This window comes from Brachyistius frenatus, unplaced genomic scaffold, assembly GCF_029030835.1.
Source record: "Brachyistius frenatus isolate BFR_SWC_R1_liver_20210118 unplaced genomic scaffold, ASM2903083v1 Contig_38, whole genome shotgun sequence".
Taxonomy (NCBI): Eukaryota; Metazoa; Chordata; class Actinopteri; family Embiotocidae; genus Brachyistius; species Brachyistius frenatus.
In genome coordinates, this window is record NW_027210637.1 from 1,036,877 (window position 1) to 1,048,116 (window position 11,240).

Consider the following 11,240-nt stretch of genomic DNA (forward strand, 5'->3'; position numbering starts at 1 on the left):
ACAAACTTCTCCCAAAGGAAAGATCCTTTAAAAAAAAAAAAATTTAAAAAAAAATCTGGGCACGCACAATCTCTCTGGTAACAGAGAGAAAGAGAGTCCCGATAATCTCAGACTGGCACCCGGGCAGCGTTCACTCCGAGACGTTAGAAAAGAGAGTGTAATTGGAGGTTCGCTTCGAGCGAGCTGAGATAATTATGCCCCTTCTTCCCAAAAAAAGCAGGAAGCGGCGAGAAACTGTCAAACATTCCAGCGAGGATCAGATTACGCCGAGGCCTCGGTAACGAAACGGGCATTTTCTTTATTTATTTTTTCCTCCTCGACGGGCGGCGGAAGGGGGACGGAGGGCTGGAAACGTGACCGGCCACCGGTTGGACCAGAGCCTCGGGGGACCAGTTACAAAGATAAGCTTTCAATGGGACAGATATGGCGCACCGATCCGCTCCGCCGCACGCAGGAAGTGGAACAACAGTATTTCCTAATTGCCGATTTATAAAAACGGGGGGTATAATGTTTGCTTTTTTTTGTTTGTTGTCCCCCCCCCCCCCCGGTTGTCCACTTTGCGTCCAGCAACAGCGCCGGACAGCCGTTTCTGCTCACGCCAGTCGTGTAATGAATCACCTCCTTTTAGCCCGCGTGGCAAGTAATCACCTGCCCACCGCCGGCGCAGCTGTTGATACGCCACCGTTTAGCAATGGGGGGGCCGCGTTAGGATCAAAACGCACGGCCGGCGTCGTGACTCAGACCGCAGCTTCGCAAAGCAAACGTTCAACCGCGTGCGCATTGCGACCGACGATGTTATCCTCCTGCTCCTCCTCCTCCTCCACGTCGTCTTTTCACTTCACGCGCTTCTCCTTCTCTACTCCCAAACTAAATAAAAGTAAAGCAAAGTAAATCTTAAAGTCTACCACCGAGCAGACGGACCATCTGAAAAATCAACTATCTTTGTCACCCGATGACGTAAATCTATTCGACGCGGAGAGCAAACAATATCTGAAAGGATGTAAGATACGCCTCTCGTCGGATTTCAAATTTGTTCTTGAGCCCCGTACGAACGCTCTTTTTAAGTCTCACGTCCCTTTTTCTTTTTTAAATCCGCTATCTCGAGTAAATCCTGTCAAATCTGAGGAACAACATTATCCAAATCAGAAAAAGCAAAACTGAAAATCCAGGAAAAAAAAAAAAAAAAACCTCTCGGTTACATTTGTATGAGGTGAGTGTGTTATTGGGCTCGCCGTGCCTCGCCGATAAATATTTGAAAGCTTTCGGCTCGAGCAGGTGAGCGCGGTGTTAATGAGCCCGGTGGGCGGATGCGAGCGGACGCGTTGAGCCTGACGAGCCTACGGAGAGTCGTAGGATGGAAGGCATGAGGTGCCGATGGTTTTTTTTGTTTTTTTTTTGCGATGAGAAATAACTACAGATCGGTCTGGTACGTCGTGAGAAAAATGTAAACGTTAAAAGGATTCATTTCCCCTCTCTTTCTTCCCAAATGTTAAGGATAGAACAATAAAAAAAAAAAAAAAAAACAAAGCGGGAAAAGCTTTAAGCGCGTGTTACCTAACTCGACCTCCGACTTAAAACCTCCGGAAACACGACGGCGTTTATAACTTTGTTTGCATGCAGCCCCTCTGCCAACAGCCCTCGCCCCCGACTTTGACCCACTCGCGCAACGGCAGGCGTCTTTTTTTAAGGGGGGGGGGGCATTGTTACAAATACTGTAAATGAGCATGAGCTGCACGGCGAACCCGTACACCGGGGCTTAGAGAGATCCCTAATCGCGCAACATTAATCAGCTCTCCATCTGATCCACGTCATGTCTGAACAGTTCCCCAGGAGGAAGGATTACATAGCAGATTATACGCCACAGTGGGCCGGGCGCCGTGCGGGACTAAGTAGCAAAATTCACTCAAAAGCAGTCTGGGAAGTTGTTTACGACGAGGACGCTACGACCTCCACGGCTAAAAAAAAAAAAAAAAAAAAAATAGGACGACCGCGCGACGGGTCAGCGCGGGGCGGCCGGCGGCGCCGAGCTATTTTCAAAGCGACGTCCTCGCGTGTCGAGGAGGCGCCGCGATGAGTTTTCGCCCCTGCTCCGTTCTCCTCCCGTGACGTCGATGTCGCCCCCCCCGCCGCCGCACGCCGCGGCATTTCCAAAAAAAAATCTCGCTCACGCGCGAAGCTCTCGACGACGGCCCGCCAGCGAGCGGCGCGATTCGGTCGCGGACGCGCATACGAAGAGGTTTATTCTGGGAGCCCGCCGAGCGGCCCAAGCGAGTCCCCGGGCCGGAGTTATGCGAAGAATTGCGCCCCCCCTCGCTGCGAGAAGGGCCCGTGGAATTCCTGGAGCCTCGACTGAGGAGCCGTTTGCCCCTTTGTTTTAAAAAATATCTGGAGGAATGCAAACACAAGCAACAAGAACATGCCTTATTTTTTTTTTATTATTTTTTTTTTCAGCCGGTTCGAATGACCCTGAAGGCAACAATCTGAAAAGATAAAAGCGTGGTGGTGGTGGTGGTGGTGGTGGTGGGGGGGGGGGGGCGGGGAGGGCTACACGTGACCATCGAACACGGCGCCGAGTCCGAGTGCCGGGCTTCGGGCCGGCGACACGCAATCTGCGAGACATTTTCTTTAAAGTTCTTGCAGAGTAGCTGGGAAAAAAAAAAAAGAAAGAAAGATGCAACGCAACCGATCAAAGCGACCGCTGGATACGTGACGTAACTCGGAGTGAGCCCCCCTAACCCCCCCCCTCCTGCCCCCCTGCGTCCAAGACCAGGAAAAATGAAAGCGGCAGCAGCAGAGTGCGGCGTTAGTGACTTCAGAAAGCAGCATGGGGTCTCGCCATAAACATTTCAGATTTTTTTTTTGTTTTTTTTTAACATTAACTTTCTCACACCCTCCATTGTCGTAAAGGAAACGCGGTCCAGCGGAAGGAAATCAAGGATTCCTCTGCAACATAAACACTTTTTTTTTTTTCACATTCACCTCCCGAGGAAGTGTCGACGTTAAGCTCTTCTCCTCCTCTCGGCCCTTAAAACCAGGTCGAGCCGCGGACTCAGTTTTTCGCGTTTGCTTGACATTTTGTTTTTAAAAACTCCAAACGAGCACGACAAAATGTACAATTTTGTAATAAGAAAACACCGATGTCGGACATGCGCACTTATAAAAAGCCGGATTGGTGCGTTCCTTCTTTCTATTACTGGCGTCCAAAAAAATAATAATAATAATCATAATCAGCAGAAAATTGAAGCTTTTGTTGTTCAGTCCTTCAGAATATTTCTGCCTATTTTGCATCATCGAAACATGCGGAGGGAAAATGTGCTGCACGAGAGACAAAGCGGCCCGTCTCAGTAGCCTCGGCGGAGCACAAAGAAATGCAGACGAGACCAAATCTGTCGGCGGGACGCGTCAACACTCTCCAGCTCTGGAAAAAAAACAAAAAACTATCGCACTCGCGCACGTAGGAATGTCAATTACTTCACATATTATCCCACCGAGACTGCAGTTATCATCCTTGATTAATATCGAGCATTCACAAGGGCGGTTTTTAAACTTCCCCTACACTTGCCAAGACATATAGTTTCCACCTATCTTTGTCACGAGTGAATACAAAAATTAAAAAAAAAAAAACACGTCGGTGCGACAAAAAAAAATAAAAACGGGCGCCTCGTGGGGGTGAAAGCTGCTCTGGTGTTTCGCTCGCTTCAACCTCGGGGGGCGCGTTTGAACACAAACTACGCGGGATTGTTCTTTTCGTTATTCGATTTTAGGGAGTAAACCGGCGCGCGAGGGCTGCACAGACACCCCGTCTATTCCAGTGAGAGAGAGAGAGAGAAAACAAAAAAAAAGGTTTCTGGAATGCAAACAATGTTTTCTGGCTCGCGGCCCGCCGGTGACATCAGACGTTTATCTGACCAGATAAACTGTAATAAACGGCCATAAATGCCATCGCCTCTCTGTAACGAGGTTATACGTCTGATTTAAGATCAAACCCACCCTTTTTTCTTTTTTTTTTTTCTTCTTTTATTGCTCTCGGTGCAGTCGTAACACCGGAGAAATCAAAATCTTTTAATATAATAATCCATATATCTTTTATGGGACCCGGAGACGGCGCTGCGTGCTTTACTGCCGTCCAGATACGACTCAAAACGAGCCGGTCAGAAAGTCCCGGTCCTCCGCGTGGGCGTCGTACGTTGGTGCGTTTGTTTCTTTTCATTTTTTTTTGTTGTTTTTTTTTGTTTTCTTCCTTCCTGAAATCATCCCCCCCTGTATTTAAAACTGGGAGGAATACGTCACCGGAGACGGCGGTGTGTGTAACCGCTGCGGTCCGCTTTCAACACAAGAATAACATGTGACATCACTTCAGACTGCTACGGGGGTTAGCCGACGCCAAGAGCAAGCAGCGCCTGCATATAAAAAAGGACAGACCTGGAGTTTGGGGAAACCTTGTGTTGCCTGGAGAGAATAAAAAATTTAAAAAAAAATTTAAAAAAAGAATAAAAAAAAAAAAAAAGTCGCAACAGAAGTCCGTCCCACTTTTCTTTTTTTTTTTTTTTTTTTTTTTTTTTTTTTTTAAAGCCGACGGTCGGGATGGGTATTTAAATAGATGTTTACGATGTTTCAAAATAGGAAGGTAGTCACAAAACAACAACCGGCTTTTGGAGGCGAAAGGGGCTTCAGAGACATTCCTGCTGCTTCAGAGACATTCCTGCTGCTTCAGAAAGCGCCCTGACGCTCTTCCTCTTTCCTGACCGTTCGGGGCAGGATGCTGAGCGACGGGTCACATCGGTCCATCTTGCAAACTGCGGCAAACGCTTCCCGTACCGGTTGATTATCAAGGCAGACCGTGATTAATATTGTGGCTGTTAAAAAAATATTACGAATAATTCTGATTTGTCTTTCCTGACATTTTCAAGAAATAAAAGAAATGATACTATAATTTACCGGTGAGCGGAGCTCAGATTCAGACAGCTGTAAAGCATTAAGAAAAACCTTTCATCTTCAACAATTTCTCTCTTCTGGTCGACATCGATCTTTAAAAAAAAACAATAACAGTTCTAATCTAATCTGAAAGTAAAAAACTTTACTCCTTCAAATCATTTCCAAAATAAGCTTCTTTAATGGCTCAGTTGCGCAATAACCGGTTACAGTCGGGCTGCGTTGGCCTGCCAGCAACTCGACCGTTTCTTTCTGCACATGGCAGTTCTATCATGCCCTAAAAACATACATGTATTTAAGTAGTTTGGGAAATTTCCCATATAGAGCTGGATCTCGACCCTCCTTACTGCCGGTTTCTCTGGGTAATAACCCGATTTGATTTTTTTTTTTTTTTTTTTTTCCCCTCACTGGCCTCGAGAACAGCTGACACACGGACCACCAAAAAAAAAAAAAAAAAAAAATTGCATTTGCATTTCCCCTCCGACTGTCTCCTCCTAAGGTCACTGCACTGATCTCCCGCGCTGGTCCACATTATGCGGAAACACTGTAAAGTAGGCAGCTCGTCCCTCTGGCTATGTGGCCGTGAAGCAGGGTCACCGCGGCAGAGGACTGCTGTTTGTGGCCTTTAGCTTTGCCACCTGGCTAAACACAGAGGAGAGATGTTTGTCCCGCGTCCAGCTCCTGGACCAAAAATAAAACCGAGAGACATATTTAGTTGTGCTTTGCTCGAGAGCCACGAGTGTTCCCGTGACACTCGGGGGGGAGAGAGCGATTTCCTTCCTGGTTAACCGGTGCAGCCGTGGAATCATGAATTCAAGAAGAACGTTTCCCGTATTTTACGCCTCTCTTGGCGAGCCAAGAGATCGTCGCCTTCGGGACAAAAGCGCGTGCTCGATGTTTGATAATGAACACGCAGTTTAGAGAAGCTAGTTTTAGTTCAAGCGCACATAAAAGTTTCAGCTTTAAGAATCCTATAAACATGACGTCGGATATAGACCCACAGTCTCTCTCCTGAAGGACGCTCGCCGTCATTATGTCGTCTGCAGATGCGAGTCAATTGTATAGGATAATTTTTTTTTTTTTAAAAGACGTCCCATCGGAGAGACAGTTCTGATGTTCTTTCAAAAATAAAGCTCCCATGAAGCCCCTTGCATGCCCGAGAGTACATAATGAAATCCATCACCCACACAACCCACTTCAACATTAAATAAATACAAAAACAAAAACAAACAAAAAAACCAGCTGAATTGGGTGAAATGAGTTTCAGAAACACGCGAATAGAAAGTCATGTTTGTCTGGAACAACGACCGCGGCGACCGGGGACGGCTCAGCACGTTTCAGAAACGCCGTTGTGTTTCAAGGAATGCAATCCTCTCTGGAATATATAATTGAATTTCGACACGAAAAAGATATCGCAGATCAAACGTTGCGTTATCTAAATTAATATCAATGCTGCCAAAAAAAGAAGTGAGGCGGTGCTTTGCAGAAAAAGCGGTCCTCCTCCTCCTCCTCCTCTTCCTCCTCTCTTACATTATCAGCCTGCCTCCTTTGGCCGTCGTCAGTGCACACTTCCAGTTGCAATCCAAAATCCTCCCCCCCCCAAAAAAAAGAGAAAAAAAAAGAAAGAAGGGGAAGGTGAACTGGCAAAGCCGGCACGACCGCTACCTGTCAAGCGGTCAGTTATTTAACCTGCCATGTGACGACGGGGTGGGGCAGAGGGTCACACCGCACTGTGGCCAGTCTTGAGTGATAAAGACAGATCCCTGCAACCGTCGGCTAATCCCGACAGAGCGGCCCTGCCAACGCCATTAGGCTAAAACCGCGTGAGCCGGCACGGTCGCCAGACATCTGAAAAGAACACCGGGGGGGGGGGGGGGGGGGGGGGGAAAGGTGTCCGCTTTTTGGGAAAAAACGCGAGGCGTGAAGACCGATAAAAGGCACGCGGTCACGTGATGTCCGGTGCCATGGAGATTAACGGCGAAAAGATTTTGGTTTTCTGGAGGCTTTTTATTCCAGTTAATAAAACATTTTTTTTAAAAAAAGGTGTGGACTTCTCTGTAACAGCCAAACAACCCGGCAGCAGTGTCGTCGTCCCCCCCCCGCTAGAATCCTTTTGATCATCGTTCAAATTCTCCCCTTTCAACCTCTGCGTTCGTTTTCTTTCGTTTCCGTGACCTCTGGAGTGAAACGCTTTGCATACCGACGGGCTCGATGCCGAAGGCTCCGGTGGGTGCCGAAGAGCCGCGGACGTACCGCTGATTTCTCCCCCGAATCCTCCGGGAGATATTTTCATTTGAATCGCACCGTTTTCCCAGCAAAAGAAATTCCAGAGCGCTTTTAATTGCTTTCTCTCATATTCTTGGCAGGTTAAGAACTGCCTGAGAAACAGCGTTCAGACTTTGATGTGACAAGTGAAAGATAAATTCTTACAGACGGGTTGCCGGGGCGACGACGGGTGCGCATCGCGGATCCTGCAGACGGCGAACGATTACTCCCTGCCGCCGAAGGAATCCTGCCGTTTCGCGGGAAACGAAGCACAGCTAGGACTGCCGTAGCTTAAATTGATGGTTCGGCAATTTAATGCCAATCCCGACGTTTTAAAACCGCAGCTTCTTTCCAAGCGAGCTCGCGACGGCTGCTTCGTTTGCGGAATCTCTGAAGCGCCGCTCGTGGAACAAACGCAACGAACGGAGAGGTTGCGCGGTCGATCGCCGTCTTTTGTCGCAGGCCCATCGTAACCGGGGCCGAATTCGTCATCCTCGTCTGCGTTTCCGTCACCGCGGTGGCATCTGTCGCCCCGTACAAATTGCAGCGCCGCGTAAAGCTGCGAAGACCACGGGCCTCCGGGCAGTTAACGGCCCACCAATGACACCGTAATTGTTTCCTCAAAGTCGGACAGACGGGCAGAGGCTGTGCCGCTAACCGGTTTAAGTGGTGGCCTATTGATCGCCCTTTGTGTGTAAAGCCTTTTGCTGGAGCAGCACCCGCTGGCAGAGGAGACGGCGCTCGAATGAAATGATATCATCTCGGCGGCCAAACTGGATTTATATTTGGTCGACCAAAAAAAATGCAAAGCGAGTATCCGGGGCCGTGCAAGCTCGTGTGTGTGTGTGTGTGGGGGGGGGGGGGGGTTTCAAGGGGGTAATAACAACAGCACCACAGGATTTGCATGTTCGGAAGCCATCCCGCCCCGGTCACTCAAGAGGAGCGCGCCGAGACGGCACAACAGAGCAGTAACGGTACCGGAGCTGCACGGACGACACAAACGTCATTTTATCGACCCCCGTCGTACTCCACGCGACCGCGGCCCGCGAAACGTTCCAACGCAACACCGTCTCCACGAACCGTTAAAACAAAAACAAAGTGAGTCACGGTGAAGATAAGTTTCACAGATACAACCGGACACCAATGAGACTTCCAAAAAACAAAAACAAAAACAGGAATTGTTGATAACGACGGAAGCTGGCAGTGTTCAGAGCGCGCTGGGAATATGCGATCACGTGATCCGAGAGTGTTCGGCGAATCCGCCACGCTGGTGTTACATTTGTGAGATGCTGGGGATCTGGTTTGGTACCCCCACTCTCCCTCCGCAGCCACCGTTTTGTCTCCTTGGCGACAAGACACTAATCCCTAAATACGACAAATGAGAAATTCATCATCTTAAAAAGTTGATCGCAATCTCCAAAACTCGAGGGACGAGAGCTGCGTGCGGGAACGGACTTATGACGTAATTAAGATTTCCTCAAGATGCTCGGGAGGAATTAATAGTTTGGCAGGAAACAACAGGGACACGGCTTCAATATTCACAGCGTGTCAAAAATGTGTGAGGATAGAACAGATGCTTCTTTTGTTTTGTCCCTGTTATGATGAATTGGGAATATATATATATATATCCGTGAAATGAAAACGTGTGCTGGAAATGGAATCTTTTGGTGCCGCTGACGATGAGTGAAACGCTTATTCAGCTTTAATATCGAGTTCGATTTGTCCAGAATCGTTGGGACATTTTTGTCGTTACTACGGTTCTGTTTTCAGGTTGTTGTTTTTTTGTTTGTTTGTTTGGTTCTGGGTGTATCGTCTGTGAACGAAACCAGCGAAATTACTTCAAATCAGAATCAGAACGTAAACGTGGTAATTAAACGATTTGACTTCTTTTTTTTTTTGTTCATGTCCACAGTTGTGTTATATTTGACTGCACGTGGAAGGAATGACCGTTTTCTGTTCTGTAAAGGAGTCCTGTATTGCATCTTGCTTTAAGATATGCAGCACAGATCCAAAAATAATAATTACAAATAAAAAACAAATTAAAAAAAAACAAGAGTCATTTCAAAACATATATATAAAAAAGGCCACTTTGCTAATGTCCAGTGAAGCCCGACACCCCAACAGAGGAGAAGTGGTCACGGTCAATTAAAACAGCTGGGGTGCAGTGACTGTTTTGACTAGCATAGGCTAATGGTTAGCCTCAGTTTCACCCCCCCCCTCTCTCTCTCTTTTATAATACCGAGACGGTTTCGCAAGACAACATTTGCAAAATGCACCCAACAAAATAAAAACAAAAAGAGGCCCAGCGGGGGTGCTTTACACACACACAGGCAGGTTTAAAAAAAATAAATAAATAAATAAATAAAGGTATGCCACCAATGGCTTGCAGCTCCTGTTATGTTAAGTAGCCTTGATTATCTGCGCTGATAGGAGGCTTAGCGGGATGCGGCCGAGTGGCAACAGTTGCACACAGAAACCCCGTTTTTCAAAACTGTTGCAGGTCAAACGCGCCGCACAAATGTCGCGGATGTCGCAACGCTACAGTTGCAGATGAACGCGGGTGGCAGGAAACACACGCCGCTTCTCGATATCAAGATCCCACCTCCAAGAAAAAAAAAATAAATAAAAAAAAACAAAATGTAATAAATCATTTCTTCTGACCTGTTGCGTCCTTTCAGCCGGATTCATCATCACAGCCTGCCGAAAGCTGTTATCCACATAAGACGCCATTGTTTCGGGAAGACAACCGTCTTTGGGCGATATGGGAGTCCTTATCCTTTAAAAAAAAAAAAAAAAAAAAAAAAAAAAAAAAAAAAAAAAAAAAAAAAAAAAAAAAAAATGTCTATAAATATCCAGGGGCGCGGATATATACAAAAAGAGTCCCCCCCCCCCTCCTCCTCCTCCTCCTATTGTCTTGCTCCCTCTTCTTGTCGCCCGGGCTCCGATGCTAGCGGATAAAGCTGGGAGTGCCCCGAAGCCAGGCCACGACTGGAGCCAGACAGCCGGAGCCGGTCTCCTCGGGGGTGTCTTAAGTCTTTTTCCTGCTTGCCCCGAGCCCGAAACCGGCGGGGGCCCCCGCAACAACCAGGTCCGCGCCGGGGAGGGGAGGAGAACAAAAATGTAATAAAAATTAAAAAATTAAAAAAAAATAAACTTCCTCGAAAAGCTCAAACTGTCCTCTCAAAGAGTTATTTTTCCCGAAGTAGAAATTGTCGTCCCTTCGTCCACCGGAGCGGTTCCGTGTCTCTTCGGCATTCTGCAAGCGACGGAAAGAAATTCCATGTAGGATCCAAGCAAACAACCAAAAAAAAAAAAAAAAAGAAGAAGAAGAAAAAAAAAAAGAAAGAAAGAAAGAAAAGTGAGGCGGAAAGCAAACGGTTATCCCGTCAGCAGGCAGCTGGCGTCCATGATGAGAGGCTGACCCGGGTACACTCACTAAAAACATTCAGTTTATTAGCATTTTTAATGGGTCTAAAAGTGAATATAGGACCGCCGCCGCTGCGCTCTGTTGTGTGCCACCATGGTGACTGACACGCCGACCGTCGAGTCCGACGCACTTAAAAAAAAGGGGGAAGCGCTTCCTTGAAAACCTTTCAAAATAAAACTCCGAAAGGGAAGCGGTTTTGGTTTGATACAAAGAGACACTGACAGATCCGGTCGTATTCAGGGAGGGGTCAGTCGGAAATTGATATACACGTTGATGCGTTTGTCCCATAATACGAACCTTTCCGTGCACGTAAGTACACGTTTGTCAACAAACACGTATCTGCAAAAACGACAAAAGATATGGGCTTATTAATTTAGCATTCATTATTTAGGGAAAAAACAAAAACCGACATGCATTTGTATTTATAACATAATCAACCGTGATCGTATGTATTTTAGTTGGGACTAATATTTAACACTCTTGAGTAGTTTCGTTGTTCATTTTCTTAGAATTAAGCCGGATTACCGTGAGCAAGGATAGCATTTTATTTTGAAGGCAAAATCGTTTCATTTCGTGTGTAAGTGTTGATATCGGTACAGCACTTGACAGAGATTTA

General features: G+C 47.0%; 1 protein-coding gene across 2 annotated transcripts in view; it reads right to left on the reverse strand.

Moving 5' to 3' along the window:
- rapgef2b (Rap guanine nucleotide exchange factor 2b) overlaps positions 1–9,967 on the reverse strand; it is a 106,860-nt gene extending 96,893 nt beyond the window's left edge. For both annotated transcript variants that reach the window (XM_069701732.1, XM_069701731.1), the window contains exon 1: positions 9,859–9,967. In XM_069701732.1, coding sequence (XP_069557833.1) covers positions 9,859–9,927 — 69 coding nt within the window. In that variant the 5' untranslated portion in view covers positions 9,928–9,967. The remainder of the gene's footprint in view (positions 1–9,858) is intronic.
- Between the last annotated feature and the right edge of the window lie 1,273 nt (positions 9,968–11,240).